This window comes from Hemitrygon akajei, chromosome 2 (genome assembly GCF_048418815.1).
Source record: "Hemitrygon akajei chromosome 2, sHemAka1.3, whole genome shotgun sequence".
NCBI classification, from domain to species: domain Eukaryota; kingdom Metazoa; phylum Chordata; class Chondrichthyes; order Myliobatiformes; family Dasyatidae; genus Hemitrygon; species Hemitrygon akajei.
In genome coordinates, this window is record NC_133125.1 from 183,672,576 (window position 1) to 183,700,301 (window position 27,726).

Here is a 27,726-nt window from a genome sequence, read left to right on the forward strand (position 1 = left end):
GAGTGTGTATCAGTAACTTGGAGCTATGATGTTGCGGCCATTACAGAGACTTGGATTGTGCAGGGACAAGTATGGTTACTTGGAGTGCCAGGCTATAGATGTTTCAGAAAGGACAGGGAGGGAGGCAAAAGAGGTGGGGGCATGGCACTGTTGATCAGAGATAGTGTCACGGCTGCAGAAAAGGAGGAAGTCATGGAGGGTTTGTCTACTGAGTCTGTGGGTGGAAGTTGGGAACAGGAAAGGGTCAATAACTACTGGATGTTTTTTATAGACCACCCAATAGTAAATGGGACATCGAGGAGCAGATGGGGAGACAGTTCTGGAATGGTGTAATAATCACAGAGTTGTCGTGGTGGGAGATTTTAGTTACCCAAATGTTGATTTGCTTCTCCCTGGAGCAAGGGGTTTAAGTGGCGTGGAGTTTGTTAGGTGTGTTCAGGAAGGTTACTTGACACAATATGTAGATAAGCCTACAAGAGGAGAGACTGTATTGATTTGTTATTGGGAAATGAACGTGGTCAGGTGTCAGATCTCTCAGCGGGAGAGCACTTTGGAGATAGTGATCATAATTCTATCTCCTTTACCATAGCATTAGAGAGGGATAGGAACAGACAAGCATTTAATTGGAGTTAGGGGAAGTATGAGGCTATCAGGCAGGGACTTGGAAGCATAAATTGGATGTTCTTGGAAATGTATGGTAGACATGTGGCAAATGTTCAGATGATGTTTGTGTGGAGTTCTGCATAGGTACGTTCCAATGAGACAGGAAATTGATGGTAGGGTACAGGAACCGTGGTGTACAAAGGCTGTTGTAAATCTAGTCGAGAAGAAAAGAAAAGCTTACGAAAGGTGCAAAAAGCTAGGTAATGATCAAGATCATGAAAATAATAAGGTTAGCAGGAAGGAGCTTAAGAATGAAATTAGGAGAGCCAGAAGGGGTCATGAGAAGGCCTTGGCGGACAGGATTAATGAAAACCCCAAGGCATTCTACACGTATGGGAAGAGCAAGAGGATAAGATGTGAAAGAATAGGACCAATCAAGTGTGACGGTGGAGAAGTGTATATGGAACTGGAGGAGATAGCAGAGGTACTCAATGAATACTTTGCTTCAGTATTCACTGCGGAAATGGAACTTGGTGATTGTAGGATGACTTACAGCAGATTGAAAAACTTGAGCATATAGATATTAAGGAAGAGAATGTGCTGGGGCTTTTGGAAAGCATCAAGTTGAATAAATCACTGTGACTGGATGAGATGTACACCAGGATACTTGTGGGAGGTGAGTGAGCAGATTGCTGAGCCTCTGGCAATGATCTTTGCATCATCAATAGGGATGGGAGAGGCTCTGGAGGTTTGGAGGGTGGCAGATGTTGTTCCTTTATTCAAGAAAGAGAGTGGAGATAGCCCAGGAAATTCTAGACCAGTGAAACTTACCACTTCAGTGGTTGATAAGTTGATGGAAAAGATCCTGAGAGGCAGGATTTATGAACATTTGGAGAGGTATAATATGATTAGGAGTAGTCACCATGGCTTTGTAAAGGACAGGTCGTGCCTTATGAGCCTGATTTAATTTTTTGAGGATGTGACTAAACACATTGATGAAGGTGGAGCAGTAGATGTAGTGTATATGGATTTCAGCAAGGCATTTGATAAGGTACCCCATGCAAGGCTTATTGAAAAAGTAAGGAGGCATGGGATCCAAGGGGACATTGCTTTGTGGACCAGAATTGGCTTGCCCACAGAAGTCAAAGAGTGGTTGTAGACGGGTCATATTCTGCATGGAGGTTGGTGACCAGTGGTGTGCCTCAGGGATCTGTTCTGGGACCCCTACTCATCGTCATTTTTATAAATGTCTTGGATGAAGAAGCGGATGGATGGGTAGTAAATTTGCTGATGACACAAAGGTTGGAGGTGTTGTGGATAATGTGGTGGGCTGTCAGAGGTTACAGTGGGACATCGATAAGATGCAAAACTGGGCTGAGAAGTGGCAGATGGAGTTCAACCCAGATAAGTGTGAGGTGGCTCATTCTGGCAGGTTAAATATGATGGCAGTATATAGTATTAATGATAAGACTCTTGGCAGTATGGAGGATCAGAGTCCATAGGATTCTCAAAGCTGCTGTGTGGCTTGACTCTGTGGTTAAGAAGGCAGACACTGCATTGGCCTTCATCAATCTTGGCATTGAGTTTAGGAGCTGAGAGGTAATGTTGCAGCTATGTAGGACCCTGGTCAGACCCCACTTGGAGTACTGTGCTCAGTTCTGGTCACCTCCCTGCAGGAAGGATGTGGAAACCATAGAAAGGGTGCAGAGGAGATTTACAAGGATGTTGCCTGGATTGGGGAGCACGCCTTATGAGAATAGGCTGAGTGAATTCCGCTTTTTCTCCTTGGAGCAACGGAAGATGAGAGGTGATCTGATAGAAGTGTGTAAGATGATGAAAGGCATTGATTATGTGCATAGTCAGAGGCTTTTTCCCCCAGGGCTGAAATGTCTAGCACGAGAGGGCACAGTTTTAAGGTGCTTGAAAGTAGGTACAGTGGAGATTTCAGGGGTAAGTTTTTTACTGTGAGAGTGGTGAGTGTGTGGAATGGACTGCCGGCAACAGTGGTGGAGGCAGATATGATAGGGTCTTTGAAGAGACTCCTGGATCGGTACATGGAGCTTAGAAAAATAGAGGGCTATGGGTAACCCTAGGTAATTTCTATAGTAAGGAATTGTTTGGCACAGCTTTGTGGGCTGAAGGGCCTGTATTGTGCTGTAGGCTTTCTGTGTTTCTGTTTATTCTGCCGGTGCTGATTTTCTTTCCCCCTCCCTCCATTCCATCCCGTGACTCTGCTGATTCTCTCTGTTTTAGTTTTGCCATTTGAGTGAGTGTGGTGTAGATTTCCCAGATCTGTATCTGGATCCCGGGGGTTCTGGTCTCAGTCCCCATCCCCACAAAGCCTCCGTAACACTGGCCGTGTGGAGCTGGGTCATTTGTCAGCCATGAACAGTTCGAGGGACTAAATCACCTGCTCCTGGAATTAAAAACTGAATCTGCTGGGAATCCTCAGCAAGTAGCAGGTGAAGCACGGACAAGAAATAGGTTGCAGGGAAATAGGGGGGTGGTTGGGAATGGGGTTGATGAGATTTGCTCTGAGAACTGACAAAGTGTCAGTGACGTCCCTCTGTATCATGAGGAAATATGAAACCAGCATCACTCATCAGCTTGTCGGTTTCTGTCACACTGCTTTTTGTTCAGCCTTGCTCAGTATAAACCACGTTCCACATCCCCTCCCACACTGACTGCACGAGATCATTGGCAGAGATCTGCTCTTGGACAGAGTGTGATGAAAGGTGTGTGAAATTGGAGAAGGTCACTGCTGTCCCACTTCACAGGAAATTAGCTGAGTTTTTCAGTTCATGTGGGCATCAGCCTTCTGTTCAAGAGGCAGCATTCTCTCCTCTTATCACCTTGATTTTGTTACAGATACAGTTATTCAACTGTTTTTAATTGCAGGCCTCAGACCAGAGGATGTAGGAGTTGCCATTACATCGATGGTGGGACTGGTGTTTTCTACAGCATATGCTATTATATTCATGTGCTGGTCAAGGAAAGGATCTCCAGGTACCTGTTATTGTCTAATTTGCATTTCAGCAGAAATACCAAGTGACTCATGTTGACAAAATGAACTCCTCCCACACCCCCCACCCCACCCCATCCCCACAGAGTCTCTGGATTCCTGTGGTACCCAGAATGCAATTGTCCTACATGATTGACAGGTTGAGATATGAAGTGGTGACACAGAATGTCTGGTGTTGTTCTGGAGTCAACTCTGACCCGACTGCAGAGGGGTTTTGGGAGGAGTGACCCTGAGGAGGGAGGGTCAATTCATTCATGATTGACACATCTTGCTGTCAAATCATAATATAACACCAAGTTAGCGTCGAGGTGAGGATCAAATCAAATGAAATCAGGTTTAATTTTCATTCAAACGATACAGCTGAATGAGACAGTGTTCCTCTTGGGCCAAGGTGCAAAAACATGTCCGCGCATTCAAAATAACAAAAAAGTAAATAAAAGTGCATAATCACGTTGGAAAACACATTTTTCAAGACCCTGCGTGACAAGTCCATAAATGATGGTTCCCAGCAGTCCAGCCTATAATTCCATCAAGCCAACACCGGGGTGGGGCAGCACCAATGGGAGAGCCCACCCCCACACTGTAACACAAGCCCAAGGACGGAGGCATAGACATCACTACAACTGAGGCGACACTGCTGCCTCGCTGCCTGGGAAGCAGCCCTGCGGCAATCAATGTCCAACAGGGTCTTGCGATCACAAAAGAAATGTCCAAGACAGTCACTCGTGGTTTCACTACACGCTGCCATCACGCCAACTCGAAAGCACCAACTTCAAGTAGCCGGCAGCTGCGTGGTCTGCTCTCCGATCAGCCTCGACCTTCATTTACCGTTAAATGCCCAATCTTTCATGCTGACCTAATGTGGTGAACTAGATATACCTGTCTGACTGCTCCTGTGGCTCCTCCCAAGACCCTGCTGACTACCCCTGTGGCTCCTCCCACAGACCCCTGTATAAAGGCGACTGTGGCCTGCTGCTCTCCCTCATTTTCCCCAGGATGTAGTGTTGTCCTTCAGTCAATAAAAGCCGATATCTCACTTCCTAAGTCTCGGCGTGAGTTATTGATGGTGCATCAATTTTATTGACTGAATCGGTGGCACGAACCTCCTCTAAGTACGATTGGAAGCACACCAGCCAGTGTTCAAAGGCAAGAGCTGCTCCCGGGTCTCGGGGGTCCAAGTCTAGGCGTTCTGGGCGTAAAGCGGTTTCCATGTTGTGCTCAAAGGGCCAGGTGGACATGATCCCGAACACCGAGAAATCTGTTTTGAATCAAGGGTTTATCTTGGAGCCAATGAAATGCTCACACAAGGTTGAATCTTTCCCGTCATTTAATTCAGTGGCCATTGATGTAGCCAGAACTCAAGATTATCCCTCAAGTCTCCGTTGCTGCACGTTAGAAAATGACTCGAGCAGGAGAGGTTCGGGATTTGCAATGACGGCTCTGTGCATCTGGGGGACGGTGCTGACCTCCCTCACGTACGTGACTGACCAGCAGAACCTGGAGAAGGAGCCTGGAATCCCGTCACCTATTTCCTGCTCCAACTGCTGCAAACTGCAAAGTGAAACCGGACTGGCTGTCCAATGTGGGGCATCTAATCTCACATCCATTACAATTGCCATCCGCCATAACCCATCAGAGGTGTTCGCCACCTTTGATTCCTGCAGTGTGTTCTCCCCGGGGTGTAGAAGCTGCACAAAGGACAGGGTCATAAAGCAGCGGAATTTTTTTAAACAAAGGGGGGGTGAATGTGGTGAACTAGATATACCTGTCTGACTGCTCCTGTGGCTCCTCCCAAGACCCTGCTGACTACCCCTGTGGCTCCTCCCACAGACCCCTGTATAAAGGCGACTGTGGCCTGCTGCTCTCCCTCATTTTCCCCAGGATGTAGTGTTGTCCTTCAGTCAATAAAAGCCGATATCTCACTTCCTAAGTCTCGGCGTGAGTTATTGATGGTGCATCACCTGCCTGTCCCCATATTGTCACGTTTTCACCTTGGATTAGAGCATCACCTCTCACCACCGACACCTTTGAGCATTGAGGTGCCGTAATGTTCCAATATTCACCATGGGGACGGGGTTCCCAGTCAAACAGTGTAACTCCATTGCTGAAGCTGGGACTGGTTATTATCACCACTGGCAAGACCATGTCAATTGCAGCATTGGATCACTGGGATAATACGACTGAGCTTATTTACAGTGGGGTCTTGTCTCATTGGCTCAGTGTGTACACAGAGAGACTGCAGTCTCCCTGCCATTTCCATCTTCACGGCCTGAGGATAACGGATACCCAGGTTTTACAATATATTTCCAGAACTAACGACAAGGTCTTTAGTCTCTCCGGGGATCTCCACACACTGACAGGGGAGTGAACTCTCTGAACCTCCCTCACTGCATTGCTCTGACACCTGGTCCTTTTCCAACCTGGTGGGATTGTCTCATGTTTAGGACATTCATTATCACAGCCGACCTGACCAATCCCAGTCCATGTCTGTTATCTGGAACACTTGTCCACTGAAACATATGTAGAACTGTTTGTGTTGATCAGTTTTGAAACAGTTTGAAACAGTTCTAATGTTGTTGTTCATTTCTCCCTGTGGACTCTAGAAGACAAGCAGTGGTGGTGGTGCCTGAATATTTGTAACATTGTGGCTCTTGTCTTCATCCTCGTTGCCCTCATTTGCTGGATTGTGTCTAAAGGTATGTGCACAAATAATCTTAAATTACATTAAAATGGTCGCTGTGTTACTCAGTGCAGGAATGGAATGAGTATCTCAGTCAGTACATTGTGAACTGCTTTATATGGAACACCAGCACCTGCAGTCCTCAGCCCCACAGTCTACAGCTGGGGACTGGGAGACCTGCTGGAGGTTTGACCCAATATAGATTGGTTACAGACAGTGTGTCAGGGAGTTAGCCACCAAGTTGTAGGCAAGAATTTGAGCTTTGTCGTATCGGGATTATCCCCCAATGTGCAGGGAAGCAGACAGGTCAGGAGAATTCGGAAAAGGGGTAGCTTTTTGTAGACAACACACACAAAATGCTGGTAGAACACAGCAGGCTAGGCAGCACCTATAGGGAGAAGCGCTGTCGACGTTTCGGGCCGAGACCCTTCGTCAGGACTAACCAAAAGGAAAGATAGTAAGAGATTTGAATGTAGTGGGGGGAGGGGGAATTGCGAAATGATAGGAGAAGACCGGAGGGGGTGGGATGAAGCTAAGAGCTGGAAAGGTGATTGGTGAAAGTGATACAGAGCTGGAGAAGGGAAAGGATCATGGGACGGGAGGCCTCGGGAGAAAGAAAGGAGGGGGGGAGCACCAGAGGGAGATGGAGAACAGGCAAACAACTAAATATGTCAGGGATGGGGTAAGAAGGGGAGGAGGGGCATTAACGGAAGTTAGAGAAGTCAATGTTCATGCCATCAGGTTGGAGGCTACCCAGCCGGTATATAAGGTGTTGTTCCTCCAACCTGAGTTTGGATTCATCTTGACAGTAGAGGAGGCCATGGATAGACATATCAGAATGGGAATGGGACGTGGAATTAAAATGTGTGGCCACTGGGAGATCCTGCTTTTTCTGGTGGACCGAGCGTAGGTGTTCCGCGAAACTGTCTCCCAGTCTGCGTCGGGTCTCACCAATATATAAAAGGCCACACCGGGAGCACCGGACGCAGTATACCACACCAGCCGACTCACAGGTGAAGTGTCGCCTCACCTGGAAGGACTGTCTGGGGCCCTGAATGGTGGTGAGGGAGGAAGTGTAAGGGCAGGTGTAGCACTTGTTCCGTTTACAAGGATAAGTGCCAGGAGGGAGATCGGTGGGAAGGGATGGGGGGGACGAGTGGACAAGGGAGTTGCGTAGGGAGCGATCCCTGTGGAAAGCAGAAAGGGGGGGGGAGGGAAAAATGTGTTTGGTAGTGGGATCCCGTTGCAGGTGACGGAAGTTACGGAGAATTATATGTTGGACCTGGAGGCTGGTGGGGTGGTAGGTGAGGACAAGGGGAACCCTATCCCGAGTGGGGTGGCGGGTGGATGGGGTGAGGGCAGATGTACGGGAAATGGGAGAGATGCGTTTGAGAGCAGAGTTGATGGTGGACGAAGGGAAGCCCCTTTGTTTAAAAAAGGAAGACATCTCCTTCGTCCTGGAAAGAAAAGCCTCATCCTGAGAGCAGATGCGGCAGAGACGGAGGAATTGTGAGAAGGGGATAGCCTTTTTGCAAGAGACAGGGTGGGAAGAGGAATAATCCAGGTAGCTGTGAGAGTCTGTAGGCTTATAGTAGATATCAGTAGATAAGCCATCTCCAGAGAAGGAGACAGAAAGATCAAGAAAGGGGAGGGAGGTGTCGGAAATGGACCAGGTAAATTTTAGGGCAGGGTGAAAGTTGGAGGCAAAGTTAATGAATACTGACGCCAATGCTGGGATGGCAAGAACTGTGCCAACTGGATAGAGTCCACCTGAGGTAGGACCTGTGTTGTAATGAAAGGGAAGGTGGTAAGCGGGGAGCTGGCAAAGTCCATAATCAGTAAGAAAAGAGAAGGATCTACAAGGAAGTAAGTATTCTGAATATAAACAGAGCAGAAGTGAAAGGATTACTGGAGTTCAGAAATGGTTAACGTTAAAATGAGAGGAAATCCTGTTCCAAATGAGTCAAACATTCTCTTCAGCAATGCAGTGCTGGGGGAAATTCTGTACTGGGGGAAACCAGACACGGTAGTAAAGGGAAGGGGACAGGGAATTGAGCTTTGCAGAGTACAGCAAGGGTAGAGAAGATGAAGAGACAGAGTGGTGCTGTTTCTCAGGAACAGTATGAAGGGAAAATGAAAAAGTGATGTCAGTGTTGGTGATGAGTCCAATTCCTCCGTCCTCACCAGACACTCCCCTCAACAGTAGGTGGGACTGGAGCAGGAAGGGACGTCTCCATCTCCTGCAGTGGTGGATATCGGAAGAAGTCTGGACCCAGTTGGTGCTTTCTCTGCTTCTGTCCACTGATCACTGTGGACGGTGTGAAGGATTAGGGGGAGAGAGGTCTGATGGCAGGGGGAGTGTTTCCGTACATCGGCACATTGTGCCAGGTTAGATGTGCTTGGGGAAGTCTGGGCTCAGTTGGTGCTTTCTCTGCTTCTGTCCATTGATCACTGTGGGTGGTGTGAAGGATTGGGGGGGGAGAGGTCTGATGGCAGGGGGAGTGTTTCCGTACATCGTCACATTGTGCCAGGTTAGATGTGGCCAAACAAAGTTATTGAAGATCTGAGTTTTATGTTAATTGGCTCTGCAATTAATCACATGGTTTTATTTGTGATAAATTGAGAGCCTGAAGTGTGTTCTTACATTTAAAGTGGGAATTCCAGACCAAACTTGAATCGCAGAAGGATGCTTGACAAATAGGAGAAAATCTGCAGATGCTGGACATCCAAATCAATGCAGAGAAAATGCTGGAGGAGCTTCAACTTGCCGACAGACACAACAGGTCAACAACAGATGCCATTTCATTGGCTCTTCACTCAGCCCTGGAACATCTGGACAGTGAAGATGCAAACATCAGGATGCTCTTCATTGACAACTCAGCATTCATCACTATCATCCTCTCGAAGATAATCACTAAGTTCCAAAACCTAGGCCTTAATACTTCTTGTTCAACTGAATCCTCAATTTCCTCACTTGTAGACTCTAGTCAGTTCCGATTGGGAGCAACATCTCCTCTGCAATCACATCTGTACAGGTGTGCCACAAGGCTGTATGCTTCGCCCACTGCTCCACTCGCTTTATTGAATTGAATTTATTTCTTACATCCTTCACATTCATGAGGAGTAAAAATCTTTATGTCTCCATCTAAATGTGCAATGTGCAATCATAGTAAACTTAATATAATTGATAATAAATAGAACAGTCAATGTAATATAGAGTACACTCAATTCAGTGTGAGTTCCTCAGTCTGATGGCCCGGTGGAAGAAGCTGTCCCGGAGTCTCTTGTTCCTGGCTTTTATGCTGCGGTACCGCTTCCCGGATGGTAACAGCTGGAATAGATTGTGATTTGGGATGGCTTTCGTCCCCAATGATCCTACGGGCCCTTTTTACACTCCTGTCCTTGTACATGTCCTGAATAGTGGGAAGTTTACACCTACAGATGCTGGACTGTCCGCACCACTCACTTGTGACTGTGAGGCTAAGCACAGATCCAATGGCATTTTAAAGTTTAAAGTGGTCAGGTTGGCACCGGGTACAATTCTTCTTCAGTCAACATCTTCCAGTAAGCCCACAAAAATGTCTTCTACGTCTGTTTTTCATATTTAATGTGTTTCTGCACCTGTTAGAGCCAGTGATTTAGTCTGGAGATCGTTTGTGTGATCCGGCACTTCACTCTCTTCAAGAAGATTCCAGGAAGCAAGCATGTACTCGGAAGGCCTCAAGGTGAAGAAATTTTGAGACGGGATGTGAGCCAATGTTCGACTCCATTTCACCGATTAAAGCGCGAGGAAGATTGAGATATAGAGATGAATGCGGAAGGAACGCGAGAGCTCAGTGCCGACTACCTTCCTTTTGATCAGACAGACAGACAGACGTACTTTATTGATCCCGACGGAAATTGGGTTTCGTTACAGTCGCACCAAACAAGAATAGTGTAGACAATATAGCAATATGAAAACCATAAATAATTAAATAATAATAGGTAAATTATGCCAAGTGGAAATAAGTCCAGGATCAGCCTATTGGCTCAGGGTGTCTGACACTCTGAGGGAGGAGTTGTAAAGTTTGATGGCCACAGGTAGGAATGATTTCCTATGACACTCAATTGCATCTCGGTGGAATGAGTCTCTGGCTGAATGTACTCCTGTGCCTAACCAGTACATTATGGAGTGGATGGGAGTCATTGTCCAAGATGGCATGCAACTTGGACAGCATCCTCTTTTCAGACACCACCGTCAGAGTCCAGTTCCACCCCCACAACATCACTGGCCTTACGAATGAGTTTGTTAATTCTGTTGGTGTCTGCTACCCTCAGCCTGCTGCCCCAGCACACAACAGCAAACATGATAGCACTGGCCACCACAGACATGTAGAACATCCTCAGCATCGTCCAGCCGATGTCAAATGACCTCAGTCTCCTCAGGAAATAGAGATGGCTCTGACCCTTCTTGTAGACGGCCTCTGTGTTCTTTGACCAGTCTAGTTTATTGTCAATTCGTATCCCCAGGTATTTGTAATCCTCCGCCACGTCCACACTGACCCCTTGGATGGAAATGGGGTCACCGGTGCCTTAGCCATCCTCAGGTCCACCACCAGCTCCTTAGTCTTTTTCACATTAAGCTGCAGATGATTCTGCTCGCACCATGTGACAAAGTTTCCCACCGTAGCCCTGTACTCAGCCTCATCTCCCTTGCTGATGCATCCAACTATGGCAGAGTCATCAGAAAACTTCTGAAGATGGCAAGACTCTGTGCAGTAGTTGAAGTCCGAGGTGTAGATGGTGAAGAGAAAGGGAGACAGGACAGTCCCCTGTGGAGCCCCAGTGCTGCTGACCACTCTGTCTGACACACAGTGATCGCAGTCGGGAAGGAGTCTGTGAGCGGCCTATCACTGTGTGCCTCGCAGTGGCAGGCGGGGAAGCCTCTGCACTCGCGGGGTGTCTCCCTCTTCGTTGTAGAAGGAAGATGTTTCCGTGGTTCCGTGTTATGGATTGGACTACTGTGTTTATGGACCTGTGGACTTTGACAGATTTATGGTCTTTATATTCTGCGTTTCTCACCCATTTCTTTCTGAGATGAGGGTTTGGGGTCAATATTCTAGTTCTGTTTTGTGCAGGGAAGTGGGGCGTGTTGGGTTTGATGTTTCTCTCTGAACAATTTTCATGTTCTTTCTTTGTTTTGTGGCAATCTGGAGAAAATGAGTCTCAGAGTTGTAATGGATACACTCTTTGATAATAAATGGACCTTTAACCTTTGATGACACCACTGTTGTTGGCCAAATCAAGGTGGTAATGAATCAGCATATTGGAGGGAGATTGAAAACCTGGCTGAATGGTGTCACAACAACAACCTCTCACTGAGCATCAGAGAAACAAAGAGCTGATTATGGACTTTAGGAGGAAGAATCCGGAGGCCCATGAGCCAGTCCTCCTCAGAGTGGATAGAGTCAGTAACTTTAAATTCCTGGTTTTATCACATCAGGACCAGCATGTAGGTGCCATCACAAAGAAGGCATGACAGCTCCTTGACTTCCTTAGGAGTTTGCAAAGATTCAGCATGTCATTTAAAACTTTGACAAACTTCTATAGATGCACAGTGGAGAGTATCCTGACTGGTTGCATCATGGGCTGGTATGGAAACACCAATGCATGAAAATGCAAGAGTCCAGAAAAAGTGGTGGACACAGCCCAGTCCATCACTGGCAAAGTCCTTCCCACCAGTGAGCACATCTTCGAGTACTGAAACAAGAAAGCAGCATCCATCAACAAGAACCGCCACCGTACAGGACAAGCTCTCTTCCGACTGCTGCCATCGGGCAGGAGGTACAGGAGCCTTAGGTCCCACACCACCAGCTTCAGGAACAGTTATCACCCTCAACCATCAGGCTCCTGAACCAGTGTGGATAACTTCACTCACCTCAGCACCCAACTGATCCACAAACTATGGACACATTTTCAAGGACTCCACAACTCGTGCTTCTTTTAGTTGCACATTTTGTTTTCTGTTGAACTGGCTGTTTCTCTCTCTCTGTTTGTATATAGTTATTCACTGATTCTATTGTACTTCCCTGGTCTACTGTGAATGCCTGCAAGTAAGTGAATCTTAATTAGTAAACAGTGACATATACACACTTGGATAATAAATTTACATTGAACAATGATTAACTTGTTGCTTTGTCTCATAAATGCCATTGGACATATGACTGTGTTAAATGTACGTTTAAACTGGGAGTGGGTGTGGAGAATCAGTGTGAATTTACTCAGTGGGTTCACTTCTGTCCATTTCAGATCAAAGCTGCAAGACCAACATTCCAGTCTGGATCATATTGACTGTATCAGGGGTCACAGTTGTGATAACGTTATCCAGATCCTTTCCAGTTTGCGGTAAGTATCAAAGTCAAAGCATTTTCTGAAGATCTCAATCACTGTGAAAACTTTCCCCTGGTCTCACCATCACTTCAGCTTCTAAAGGGAGCCTTTGTGGGGAAATCTCCAGCACATTATCAACTCTGTCCCAACTGGCTGCTGTCACTCGGGAACAGATCTGGCCCGAATTTTACTGTTTCTGTTGGAAGTTCTGCTCAGAGATGCTGGAATCTCACAGTCGGTGAGCTGATGGGGTTTTGGTCTCCTGCTGGAGTGTGGAAGTCTGGAACTTTTGGGCTGAGTTCAGGTGATTTCCTTCCGTGCCTGCCGGGAAATTATTGGAGGGAATTCTAAGGTATTGAAGTTGTGTACAATTGGAAAGGTCAGGATCTGATTATGGATTTGTCAGTAAGGCCCGGAGTCGGGGAAACCCAACTCTCTAATCTGAGGAGACAGCAAAGAAAATTGATGAAGGCAATGTGAAAGATGTTCTCCATGTGGACTTCAGTAAATCATTTGACATGGTCACACATGAGAGACTGATCCAGAAGCCTAACACACCCGGGATCCAAGGTGACAGAAGGCAGAGGTCGTGTTGGAAAAATGTTTTTTTTCTGATTTAAAGTCTGCACCTAATTGTGTACAGTAGTGAATGGTTGTAGGGCTTCTGCACTTTGTGATATATATTAATGACTTAGTTGTGAGTGTAGGAAGTATGATCAGCAAGTTTACAGATGACATGGCAATTGGGGGTGTTGTGGATGGTGAGGAATGTTATCCAAGTCTGCAATAGGATATGGAGCAGATGGAAAGTTGGGTAGAGCATTAGCAACTGGAACTTAATCCTGACAAGTACAAGGCTGTGCATTTTGTCGAGTTGAAACAGGGCTTGGACATCTGCAGTAACATAGTAGAAATGTTGAACAGAGAGACTGAGGATTCCAAGTTCATAGCAACACACACAAAATGCTGGAGGAACTCAGCAAGTTAGGCAGTATCTACGGAAATGAATAAATAGTTGACATCTCAGGCTGAGACGCTTCTTCAGGACTGGAAAGGAAGGTGAAGAAGCCAGAACAATGTGCTGGGGAAGGGGAAGGAGTACAAACTACAATGTGATATGTGAAGCCAGCTGGGTGGGGGAGTGGGATGAAGTAAGAAGCTGGGAGGTGATAGTTAGAAAAGGTAAAGGGCTGGAGAGGAATCTGACAGGAGAGGAGAGTGCACCATGGGGAAAAAGGGAAGGAGGAGGGGCACCAGGGGAGGTGATGGGCAGGTGAGGAGAAGAGAAGAGGGAAGCAGAGGGTGGTGCCAGAGTGGGTATAGCAGAAGAGGGAAGGGGAGGGGAAAAATGACTGGAAGTTGCAGAAATCGTTATTCATGCCATCAGGTTGGAGGCTACCAGATGGAATAATGGGTTTTGCTCCTCCAGCCTGAGAGTGGCCTCACATTACAGTGGAGGAGGCCTTGGACTGACATGTCAGAATGGGGAATAGAATTTAAATGGTTGGCCACTGGAAAACTCTGCTTGTTTGCAGATGGAGGGAAGGTACTCAACAAAGTGTTTCCCGATCTGCATCGTGTCTCAGTAACGTAGAGGAGGCTGCATCAGGAGCACCAGTTACAGTAGACAAGCCCAATAGATTGGAGATGAAGTGTTGCCTCACCTGGGGGCAATACATTGGTGCCTTGGACCGAGCTGAGTGATGAGGTGAATGGGCAGGTTTAGCACCTCTTTCACTCGCAGGGATGTGCCAGGAGGGAGATTAATGGGGAGGGATGAATGAACAAGGGAATCACAGAAAGCAGAAAGGTGAGGGGGAGGTAAAAATGTCGTTTGGTGGTTGGGTCCCATTGAAGATGGCAGAGGTTGCAGAGAATGATCTGCTGGATGTTCGTGAGTGGTAGCTGAGGACAAGGAGAACTTTACCCCTGTTAAGGGGCTGAGATGATGTGGTGAGGGTGGATGTCCAGGAAATGGAGAGGATGCAGGTGAGGGTAGCATCAATTGTAGGGGAAGGAAAACCCTGTTCCTTGAAGTAGGACTTCTCTGATGTCCCGGCAAGGGAAACCTCATCCTGGGAATAGATGTGGTGGCATTTTTACAGGAGACTGGGTGGGAGGAGCTGCAGTCAAAATAGCCAAGGGAGTCAGTAGGATTATGAAAGATATCAGTAGATAGTTTATTCCTAGAGATGGAGACAGGTAGATCGAGAAAGGAGAGGTGTCAGAAATGGACGGAGTGAATTTAAGGGCAGGGTGGAAGTTGGAGACAACTATCCAAGTTCATAGTTCTCTTCAAGAGGGAAGTTCTCTTAAAGAGGCCTTAATGTGGATAAGAGGGTGATAGTGTGGAGAAGAATGTAGACAGCATGCTTGTCTTCATAATTTGGGCCATAAAATATAAGAATTGGGACACTAAGTAAGGTCAGAAATTGAAAGATGGGCTGGATGAATTCATGGTGGAGAAGCTGGGGCACTGGCAAATGTTCAGGTTCTTGGGTCATTGGGATCTCCTCTGGGGATGGAGGCAACCTGTAGAAGATAGACAGTATACACTTGAGCCAGAAAGGGGTCAATATCCTTACAAGAAAGTTTGGGAGTGGGATGGGACTCTGAGCTGGAGCAAGACATGGGGATAAAGCAGTAACTTGCAAGAGCAAGTTTAGTCATCTGGATAGCCAGGGTAGTCTGTTATAGCACAGAGGCAAAATTCACCAGGGTGAAGAATGCAGGACTGAAGGTGTTGTATTTAAATGCATGTATCATTCGGAATATGGTGCATGAACTCATGACGCAATTAGAGATTGGTCGATATGACATTGTGGGCATCTCTGAGTCATGGCTGAAAGAAGGCCCAAGCTGGGAGCTTAACATCCAAGGATATACTTTGTATTGAAAGGAAAAGCAGGAAGACAAAGGCAGTAGTGTGGCTCCATTGGTAAGAGATGGAATTACATCTTTAGAAAGAGGAGACATGGGGTTAGAGAATGTTGAATCTTTGTGGATGGAGATAAGAAATTGCAACGGTAAATAAAAACCATTATGGGAATCATATTTAGGCCTCAAAATAGTATCCAAGATGTGGGGTTAAGATTGCAAAGAGAGCTGAAGAAGACATATAAAAAGGGTAGTGACACAATTGTAAGGGTAGACTTCAATATGCAAGGGGATTGGGAAAATCAGGTTGGTGTCGGATTGCAAGAGAGGGAATTTGTTGAATACCTACAAGATGACTTTTTAGAGTAGCTTGTGCTTGAGCCTACTTGGGGAAAGGTTATCTTAGATTGGGTGTTGTGTAATAACCCAGATCTTATTAGGGAGCTTAACGTAAAGGAACCCTTAGGAGACAGTAATCATAATATGATTGGATTCATACTGCAATTTGACAGTGAGAAGCATAACTCACGTGTATCAGTATCACAAGGGAATAAAGGGAATTACAGAGGCATGAGAGAGGAGTTTGCCCAGATGGATTGGAGGAGGCTATAGGTAGGGATGACGGCAGACCAAAGATGACTGAAGTTTCTTGGTATAATTCACAAGGCCCAGGATAGATATGACCCACAGAAGAGGAAGTTCTCAAATAGCATGGGTAGGCAACCGTGGCCAACAAAGAAAGTTAAAAACTGCATTAAAGCCAGGGAAAAGTCATATGAGGTAGCAAAAGTGAGTGGGAAGTTGGATGATTGGGAAGCTTTTAAAATCCAACAAAAGGCAACTAAAAAAGCTATAAGAAGGGAACAGATGAAATATGAGGGTACACTAGCCAATGATATAATGCAGGATACCAAAAGTTTTTCACTTATAGAAAGAGTAAAACGGAGGTGACAGTTGATACGGGACCACTGGAAAATGATGCTGGGGAGGTAGTAATGGGGGAGAACGAAATGGCAGATGAGCCTATTGGGTACTTTGCATCTGTCTTCACTGTGGAAGACACGAGCAGTGTGCCAGAGTGTCAGGGAGCAGGAGTGAGTACCATTGCTACTACAAAGAAAAACGTGCTAGGCAAACTGAAAAGTCTTAATGTGGATAAGTCACCTGGACCAAATGGACCATATCCCAGAGTCCGGAGAGATGTTGCTGAAGAGATAACGGATGCATTGGTCATGATCGTTCAAGAATCACTTGACTCTGGCATGGTCCCAGAGGACTGGAAGATTGCAAAAGTCACTCCACTCTTTAGGAAGGGAGGAAGTCAAAAGAGAGGAAACTTTAGTCCAGTTAGCCTAACCTCAGTGGTTGGGTAAGTGTTGGAGTGTATTATTAATGGTGGGGGTTCGTGGTACTTGGAGACTAATGATAAAATAAGTCAAAGTCAGCATTCTTTCCATGAAGGGAAACCTTGCCTGCCAAATGCGTTAGAGTTCTTCAAGGAAGTAACAAGCAGAGTGGACAAAGGAGAGGCAGTGGATGTCATTTACTTTGATTTTCAGAAGGCATTTGATAAGGTGCCACTCATGAGGCTGCTTAACAAGATAAAATCCTATGGCATTACAGGAAAGATACTGACATGGATAGAGGAATGGCTGACAGGCAGGAGGCAGCAAGTTGGAATAAAAGGGACCTTTTCTGGTTGGTTGCCGGTGACTAGAGGTGTTCCTCAGGGGTCAATTTTGGGATCGCTGCTTTTCACATTGTTTGTCAATGATTTAGATAATGGAATTGATGGCTTTGTGGCAAAGTTTGCAGATGATATGAGATAGGCGGAGGGTTAGTGCTGAGGAAGAAATGTGATTGCAGCAGGACTTAGACAAATTGGGAAAATGGGCAAAAATGTGGCAGATGGAATACAGTGTTGGGAAATGTATGATGATGTATTTTGGTAAGAGGAACAAACGTGTGGACTATTATCTAAATGGGAAGCAAATCTGTGCGTATATTTAAGGCAGAAGTTGATCGTTTCCATTTGGTCAGGACATTATGGCGACAAGGCAGGTGTATGGTTGAGTGGAATCAGGGATCCACCATGATGAAATACAAAGCAGACTTGATGGGCTGAATGGCCTAAATCTGCTCCTATGTCTTATGGCCTTTTAGATTTTGCACATCCATACTCACATCTTTCTACAGATGCACTACAAGCATCACTGCTTGGTACGGAAACTGCATTGCGGTGGACAGGAAGGCTCTACAATGGATAGTCAAAGCTGCCCAACCCATCTCTGGCACCAGCCTACCTGCCATCAGGTGGCACTTTGGCTCTGGTGACCATAATTCTTTTAATTTTAAGGTAGTGATGGAAAAGGATAGCATAGGCCCACAGGGTAGATCCAAAACTGGAGTGGGGCTCATATTGAGAAAATTAGCCAGGATCCAACAGGTGTTGATGGGAAGGGGTTGTTTGATGGGTAAGAAACAAATGGAACACGTGGGGGGATTTTAAGAGAGTGGTAAGTGGAATTTAACATGCTGACCATCTTCAGTCAGGACATTGAGTAGAGGAGTTGGGACATTATGCTGCAGTTGTATAAGTCATTGGTAAGGCCACACTTGGAGTACTGTGCACAGTTTTGTTCAGCTTGTTATAGGAAAGATGTAATGAAACTAAAACGAGTGCAGAAAAGATTTACAAGGATATTGCCAAGACGAGAGTTATAGTGAGAGGCTGGCCAGGCTGTCTCTATGGATTAGGACATAGCTGTCAGTACCTCCAGTTGACCTCTGTCTGTTTGTGTGTTTCCCCCTCGCTGTCAGTCTGTGGTTTTGTATTGCCGTGTGCTCCTGTCCCCGCTCCTGCTCTACTCCAGCCTCTGTATTACTGACTACTCCCTATCACACCTGTTTCTCATTATTACCTGTGTTGCTGCCACCTGTATCTATTGCTCAGTGTATTTCAGTCCTGTGTTTTCACCTGCTTGTTGCCAGATTGTGCCGGAGAGTTTTCCTGAGCCTTTCCAGCATTTGTCTCTGTACTCTGGCTGTCTGTCTGAATATCGACTCAGCCTGTTTCCTGATTCTGGTTTTTGGATTTCTCAGTATGTTTTGATCTCTGCCTGAACTTTGATGTACCTCAGGATTTGTAACTCAATTGGTATCACTGTGTGCACAGTACTGGGTCTGAGATTGGATCCCTGCTCCAGTGCCCTGACAATAGGGGAAAGAGGCCATATGGAAATGTTTAAAATAATGAGAAACATAGATAAGGTGGATGGAATCAGCCTTCCCCAGGGAGGGGAGCCCAAAACCAGGGGGCAGAGATTTAGGGTGAGAGGGGAAAGATTTAACAGGGATCTGAGGAGCAACTTTTTCACACGGAGTTTGGTGAGTAGATGGAAGGAACTGCCAGAGGAAGTGGTTGTGGGAAGTACAATCTTTTCATGTGGGAAATACTAGGATCGGTACATTCGGGGACAGTGCTTGGAGGGATATGGGACAAATACAGTAAATTGTTACGAGCTGGGAGAACAATGTGGTCAGCATGGACTGGTTGGGCTGAAGGGCCTGTACCTGTGCTGTATTCTCTATGATTCTACATTGCAACTTTACAAAACACTGGATAGGCCACACTGGGAGTACTGTGTGTAGTTCTGGTCACAACACTACAGGAAGGATGTGGTTGCACTGGAGAGAGTGCAGAGGAGATTCACCAGGATGTTGCTGGATTGGAGGAGTTTGGTTCTGGGGAGAGATTGCATCGGCTGGGCTTGGTTTCCCTGGGGTGAAGGCAGCTGAGGAGTGACCTTTATAAGTATACAAGGTTGTGAAAGGCATAGATGGGGTAGAGAGTGAAAATCATTTCCCATGGAATGGCAGGGGTATCAAAATCAACTTTTGGGTTTAAGCTGAGTGGAAGGAGTTTTGAAGGAGATGTGTGGGATTAGTTTTTAAAACAGTGATTGAAATCTGAAACACACTGTCAGAGGAGGACACATTATGTTTAATATTGCAAGAAGGATTTAGAAAGGCATTTAAATAGACATGGTTTAGAAGGGTATGGACCTCGTGGACAAATGGGATTGGTGTCAATGGGCAAAATGCACAGCATGATGAGATGGGCCAAAGGGCCTGTTTCTGTGCTGTAGAAATCCGTGACTCAGCTGTGAATAAATGGTCGGTTAAAATAGTAACAAATAATCTTCAACAATGTGTATCATTCATCTAGAATTTATAAAGGATTATTTCATACATTACAGGCAGAAACAAAGGAACTAATGAGAACAACCGTGCTGAAATAGAACAGGTATTTTGTTCATATAAATTCCTGCAGTTTTCTTGTGTTTAAACAGTTTGTAAAATCACTGTTATTTCTCCCTCTCTCAATTCACACATGTATAAACTCACTGGAATCTTCCTGCTGTATTTATAACGCCACTCTCTCTCATTTATTGACACATGGGTCAGTGGGAATCATGACCTCTGTTACTGTCAATAATATCTGGTTAAATTTAATTTAATGGACAGTATCCCTTAGTGTTTCATGACATTCTTGTTTGGACACGATAATGGATATTTACCATTTCCCCCAGTCTGTGTCTGTTCTGCAGAAAGTGGTTGTCTCTGTCTGACCCCTTTGTAACATCAGTTATGTCCAATTAGTCACCTCTGCCTCTCCCTCGTCCCACTCCCCTCCCCTGTCCTGTCCCACACCTCTCCCCCCACTCCACCCATCACTCTGTCTCATCTTTATCTCAGTGAATAAAGTGAAGATTTGTCATCATGTATAACAAACGTATTCTGTCCCTTTTAGGATCGTGGAGAAGTGCAGGAATTACAAACTCTCAGCCCAGGTCACGAAGCTGAACCTGAAAATCATCCGGTCAGTTAGAAGGGACACGGCAGCCTTCAGTTCCAGAGGTGACTGTGAGGGCAGGTTCTAGATAGATAGATAGATAGATACTTTATTCATCCCCATGGGGAAATTCAACCTTTTTTCCAATGTCCCATACACTTGTTGTAGCAAAAACTAATTACATACAATACTTAACTCAGTAAGAATATGATATGCATCTAAATCACTAACTCAAAAAGCATTAATAATAGCTTTAAAAAAGTTCTTAAGTCCTGGCAGTTGAATTGTAAAGCCTAATGGCATTGGGGAGTATTGACCTCTTCATCCTGTCTGAGGAGCATTGCATCGATAGTAACCTGTCGCTGAAACTGCTTCTCTGTCTCTGGATGGTGCTATGTAGAGGATGTTCATATATATGCTAACGTATATTATCTGTATATTTGCATTGATACTATTTTGTATATTTTTACTAATAAACACTGTTGAAAATAGTACCACCAGACTCCAACGAACACTTCTATCTTTGCTGGTAAGACACCCAGTTACGGGGTACGTAACAGTACGAACTCCTTACAGACAGTGGTGGGAATTGAACCCGGGTTGCTGGTACCATAAAGCGTTGTGCTAACCAATACGCTACCATGCTACAGAAAATGCTAGAAACACTCAGATGTTCAGGCAGAAATGTGGAAAGAGAAACAGAATTAACGTTTCAGGCTGAGGACGTTAGAACTGGGAAAGATTGAAAACTGGTTGGTTTTAAATTACACGGAGGATGGAGAGGTCGGTAAAACAAAGGGTCAGAGTTCTCGTGGGGTACGTTGTAGATGAGGTCACTGGGTTTGTAATGAATGACTTTATTAGGGAGGTGGAACATGAGCAAAGGAACATAAAACTCTACAGTCCATCCGCCCACTGCTCCAGCTCACCCCAGTTTACTGCCATTCGCCTGACTGTCGGCTGTTTCTAACTGTGCAGTCGGCAGCTTTAAATTTAGTTGTTAAAAGCCAAATTTTAAAAGAGAGCACCAAGTAGATTCCTTCTCCTGTCGCCCAGAGTGTAAAGGCAAAGTTTCTATTTAGAGTTTTTATCACCAGGTCTATATCTCATTGAACATTTATAATAACCCACAAGTTACAAACAGGGCATCCTCTTAGTGCTGAAGGTGCTGTATAAGTGCAGTCCATTTCGTTGGACTCTGAGGAGCGTTGAAGGCCAAGTCACTGGGAAATTTGCACCTCTTCCTTTTTTCATAGAAGGTCGTGAGATCTTTGCCAGTCCCACGTGTGAGGGAGAGGCAAGCGGCTCATTAGTAAAACATCCTTCTCCGAGGATCGTCACCTTGTCATGGAGAGGCTGGTGATGGAGATCCCAAGAGCGATGCCATCTGGAATTTATCTCCTGGTATGGTCACCACAGTGATGATGACAAAGGGAAGGTTCCAGATAAAGAACGATCCAACTAAGACCTCAATGGTGGAGCTGGCAGAAGATGATCAAACTCTACAAAGACAGTGAAAGCTGCAGCAGTGAAGGGTCCCAGTCACTGGGCCCTGACCCTGATCTGTCAACGAACCTGTGGTAGCTGCCCGTGCATCTGAACCCAAAGGGGTCCAATATCCAGCAGGCAGGTTTAATAGAGCTGTTAGGGAGGGTTTAAACTAATCTGGCAGGGGGATGGGAACCGGACTGATAGGGCTGAGGAAGGTGAAACAGAAATAAGTCAAAGATAGTGTGCAACAGAGATAATAGAAAAGACAGGCAGGAGATGAGGCACAATCACAGCCAGTGGCATGAGTTACAGGGCAATAGAGGTGTGGTGCAGTTAAAACAGAAAGCAACAAATACTGGACTGAAAGTGTTGTATTTGAATGCATGCAGCATAAGAAATAAAATGGACGATCTTGAAATTCGGCTACAGATTGGCAAGTATGACGTTGTGGCCCTCTCTGAAACTTGACTGAAGGATGGCTGCCATTGGCAGTTGAATGTCCAAGGATATACAGTGCATCAGAAAGATAGGTTGTAGGCAGAGGGGGTGGTGTGGCCCTGTATATAAGAAATAATATTAAATCATTAGAAAGGGATGACAGGATCGGAAGGTGTAGAGTCTCTATGGGTTGTGATAAGTAATGGCAAGTGTAAAAGGATCCTAATGGCAGTTTCATACAGGCCTCTAAACAGCAGCCGGGATGTGGATTACAAATTAGAGCAGGAGATAGAAAAGCCGTGTCAGAATGGCAATATCATGATTATCGTTGGGGATTTTAACATGAAATTGGATTGGGAAAACCAGGCTGGTACTGGACCTTAGCAGAGAGAACTTGTAGAATGTCTAAGGAATAGCTTTTTAGAACAGCTTGTTGTTGAGGCCATTAGGGGATCAGCTGTGCTGGATTGGGTGTTGTGCAATGATCCGGAGCTGAAAAAGAAGCTTAAGGTTAAGGAACCCTTAGGGAACAGTGATCACCATACGATCAAGTTCACTTTGAAATGTGAGGAGAAACTAAATTCCAATGTATCGGTACTTCAGTGGAATAAAGGAAATTACCATGGCATGAGAAAGGAAGTGGCCAAAGTTGACTGGAATGGGACACTAGCAAGAAGGACAATAGAGTAGGAATAGCTGGAGTTTCTGTGAAAAATGAGGGAAGTGCAAGAAAGATATATTCCAAATAAAATAATTTTTTGAATGGAAGAAGGACACTACCATGGCTGACAAGTGAAGTCAGAGCCAAATTAAAGGCAAAAGAGAGGGCATACAAGGAAGCCAAAGCTAGTGGGAAGATAGAGGGTTGGGAAGCTTTTAACAACTTGCAGAAGGAAACTAAGGTGGTTATTAGGAATAAAAAGATGAATTATGAAAGGAAGCTGGCAACTAATATACAAAAACCTTTATTAGGAATATAAAGGGTAAAAAAGAGTTTAGGGTAGATATAGGACCAATAGAAAATGACACTGGAGATATTGTAATGAGAGATGCAGAGATGGCAGAGGAACTGAATGCGTATTTTGCATCAGTCTTCACAGTGGAAGACACCTGATGTATATCAGACATTTAAGAGTGTCAGGGAAGTGAAGTATGTGCAGTGAAAATTATGATTGAGCAGGTGCTCAGGAAGTTTAACGGTCTGAAGGTGGATAAATCTCCTAGACGTGATGGCATGCACCCTCGGGTTCTGAAGGAATTAGCTAGTGAGACTGTGGAGGCAGTGACAATGATTTTTCCAGAATCAATAGATTCTGGCGTTGTCCTGGATGACTGGAAAATTGCAAAAGTTACTCCGCTATTTAAGCGGGGTGGGAGGCAGCAGAAAAGAAACTATAGACCTGTTAGCCTGACATCAGTGGTTGGGAAGTTGTTGGAATGGCTTGTTAGGGTTGAGATAATGGAATACATGGAGGCATATGACAAGATAGCCCAAAGCCAACAGGGCTTCCTGAAAGGAAAATCCTGCCTGACTAACCTACTGCAATTGTTTGAGGAAATTACAAGCAGGGTAGACAAAGGAGATACAGTGGATGTAGTATACTTGGATTTTTTAGAATGCCCTTGACAAGGTGCTGCACATGAGGTTGCTTAGCAAGATAAGAGCCCATGGAATTACAGGGGATTTACTAGCATGGGTGGAGCATTGGCTGATTGGTAGAAAACAGAGAGTGGGAATAAAGGGATTCTGTTCTTGGGAATCCTTGAGCAGGATACTCGAAAAGTTAATCTCCAAGTTGAATCAGTGGTGAAGAAGACATATGCAATGTTGGCATTCATTTCTACAGGCATAGAATATAGTATATGAGCAGGGATGTGATGTCGAGGCTCCATAATGCACTCATGAGACCACACTTGGAGTATTATGTGCAGTTTTGGCCTCCTTATTTTAGAAAGCATATACCAACATTGGAGAGGGTTCTGGGAAGATTCACGAGAATGATTCCAGGAGTGTATGAGGAACGTCTGGAATCTCTTGGGCTGTATTCCCTGGAGTTCAGGAGAATGAGGGGGGACCTCATAGAAGCATTGTGAATGTTAAAAGGCATTGACAGATTAGATATGCCAAAGTTATTTCCCCTTGGTAGGGGAGTCTAGGACAAGAGGGCACAACTTCAGGATTGAGTGACGTCCATTTAGAACAGAGATGTGGAGAAATCTGTGAAATTTGTTACCAAGTGGCTGTGGAGGCTAAGTCATTGGGTGCATTTAAGACAGAGATAGATAGGTTCTTGATTAGCCAGGGCATCAAAGGGTAGGTGGAGAAGGCAGCGGAGTGGGGGTGACAAAGAATTGGATCAGCCCTTGATTGAATGGCAGACCAGACCCCATGGGCCGAATGGCCTACTTCTGCTCCTATATCTTATGTTCTTCTGCATCAGCCTCCCCATGTTAAACAAACTCACACACATGATGGGAATTAACCCTAACATCCCGGAGATCACCACTTATGGGAGCTTCACATTCAAAGTTCAAAGTAAATTCATTATCAAAGTACATATATGTCACCGTAAACAATCCCGAGATTCATTTTCTTGTGATCATTCACAGCAAATGCCAAGAAACACGATGGAATCAATGAAAAGTCGCTCACAACAAAGCAGGACAAACAACCAATGTGCAAAAGACAAAATTAATTGGTCAAATAGAAAAATTAAAAAAGCCAAAATAAAAATAAGCCATAAATATCGAGAACATGATTTGAAGAGTCCACAGGTTTCAGGATCAGTGTTGGGGTGAGTGAAGTTGAGTGAAGTCATCATCACTGGTCCAAGAGCCTGATGGTTGAGGGAAATAATTGTCCCTAAACCTGGTGATCTGGGACCTGAGGCTCCTGTACCTCCCTCCTGATGGCAGCAGCGAGAAGAGAGCACGGCCTGTATGGTGGGGTCCATGCTGATGGAAACTATTTTTCAGCAACAGGCGGAGTTGCGAAGCCCCGTACATTTCACTCTTGGGAAAAGCTATAGCCTGAGTTGTAACAAATGGTTTTAGTTTCAACAAACCTGAGCACGTCTGTCCCACACTGACCCCGTCAGCTGTTCCCTCGGCACCTATTCAGTGAATGACGGGAACAAGGGACACTGCAGAGTCTCAGCCTTTTCCAACGATGCCGGATCATAGTAGACGGGGCCAAGGGTAAACACAAGAGATTGTGCAGATGCTGGAAATCCAGAGTAACGCAGACAAAATGCTGGAGGAACTCAGCAGGCCAGGCAGCATTTATGGAGAGGAATAAGGAGCTGATGTTTCGGGCAGACCTTTTATTTTGATGGCTCTGGGCCTGTCCTCACTGGAGTTTGGAAGAATGAGGAGAGATCTCATTGAAACGTGTGTAATGTTGAAAGGCATGGATAGTGCGGATGAGGAGAGAATGCTTCCTGTAGTGGGGGAGTCTACACAGCCTCAGAATACAAGGACCTCCTTTTAGAACAGAGATGAGGAGGAATTTCTTTAGCCGTGGATCTGAGATGTTGACCCATCGCAGGTCTTCAATCGGGAGTCTTCAGTGCGCCCGTCCCAAGGAAGTTAGTGTTGACAGATCCCCATTGACAATGTCCGCTCTGAGATGTGGGAGCTCACAGCCATGGGGCATTTCCACTATTCCGCCGAGCCTGCGGTGCGGGGCCCGCAGATTGCGGAAAGTGGACATCCCCCCGATGCCGGTTTTGTCCTGACACTCCCCACAGGTTAAAACACTAACCATCAAAGGGTTAAACAACAACACACACAAAATGCTGATGGAACACAGCAGGCCAGGCAGCATCCATAGGAGAAGCACTGTCAACGTTTCGGGCCGAGACCCTTTGTCAGGACTGACCGAAAGGAAAGATAGTAAGAGATTTGAAAGTAGTGGGGGGAGGGGGAAATGCGAAATGATAGGAGAAGACCGGAGGGGGTGGGGTGAAGCTAAGAGCTGGAAAGGTGATTGGAAAAAGGGATACAGAGCTGGAGAAGGGAAAGGATCATGGGACGGGAGGCCTCGGGAGAAAGAAAGGGGGGTGGGAAGCACCAGAGTGAGATGGAGAACAGGCAAACAACTAAATATGTCAGGGATGGGGTCAGAAGGGGAGGAGGGGCATTAACGGAAGTTAGAGAAGTCAATGTTCATGCCATCAGGTTGGAGGCTACCCAGCCGGTATATAAGGTGTTATTCCTCCAACCTGAGTTTGGATTCATCTTGACAGTAGAGGAGGCCATGGATAGACATATCAGAATGGGAATGGGATGTGGAATTAAAATGTGTGGCCACTGGGAGATCCTGCTTTCTCTGGCGGACCGAGCGGAGGTGTTCAGCGAAATGGTCTCCCAGTCTGCGTCGAGTCTCACCAACATATAAAAGGCCACATCGGGAGCACTGGACGCAGTATACCACACCAGCCGACTCACAGGTGAAATGTCGCCTCACCTGGAAGGACTGTCTGGGGTCCTGAATGGTGCTCCTGGCACTTATCCTTGCAAGTGGAACAAGTGCTACACCTGCCCTTACACTTCCTCCCTCACCAACATTCACTGAGGCTGCAACTCCTCCATCCTCATCATCGTCGATTGCCTGAAAAATAAATCTACGAGTATCATCAACTCCGCCCAGAGCATCCCTTTGACAATGTGCCTTATGGGCCTACTACAGAACATTGACCATCTTCAAGCAACTTAAACTGGTTAATATGACACCAACCTAACTTATTTGCAGCAGTCTGGATTTGATAAACTGATGGACTGTCTCTCTCAACGACATCGTACGGTCCCACGAATATTGAAGTTGTATAAGGGCCTGGTTGATGTACTGAGATCATAACCTTCTGTCCTATCTCCAACTCACTCGGTTTTGTTCACACATCAAAATAAGCTTTACTCTGCTGTTTCGTCCTTCCCGTGTTATGGGCTGCAACATAATGGGCTTCCTTTATAGTGCCGATGAATTGTTGCACCCACTTGTCCTTTACAATACTATCACACTCAGGCTCCGATAACTCTAGCCCAACCAGGAATTCTAACCCTCTCATTTCTCTCCCGCTCTTCAACTTCAAAGGTGTAAATAGAAGCTTGAGTGGTACGGATTACCACAAGGACTTGGGGTTAGACATTGACCCATATGGCCCTGTGTTGCTTAGCCACTTTAGCTAACATTCTCCTGAAAGTTCTGTTCATCTGTTCAACAATTCCACTGACTGGGGTCGATAAGGGATAAGAAACTTCTGCTTTATCTCAAACAGTCTCATCAGATTTTGCATCACTTTTACGGTGAACTGAGGCCGTTGATCTGATTCTAAACTCCTTGGCAATCCCCAATGAGTAAAGACTCTCTTGCTGAACTTGTCACACTTGTCC

At 45.6% G+C, this 27,726-nt stretch overlaps 1 protein-coding gene across 1 annotated transcript in view; it reads left to right on the forward strand.

Annotated features, from left to right (window-relative positions):
* Positions 1-20,840, forward strand: part of LOC140719047 (uncharacterized) — a 50,137-nt gene extending 29,297 nt beyond the window's left edge. Inside the window, exons 5-9 of the mRNA XM_073033416.1 lie at positions 3,502-3,609; positions 6,229-6,321; positions 12,594-12,689; positions 19,811-19,857; positions 20,365-20,840. Coding sequence (XP_072889517.1) covers positions 3,502-3,609; positions 6,229-6,321; positions 12,594-12,689; positions 19,811-19,857; positions 20,365-20,442 — 422 coding nt within the window. The 3' untranslated portion in view covers positions 20,443-20,840. The remainder of the gene's footprint in view (positions 1-3,501; positions 3,610-6,228; positions 6,322-12,593; positions 12,690-19,810; positions 19,858-20,364) is intronic.
* Positions 20,841-27,726: the final 6,886 nt, after the last annotated feature.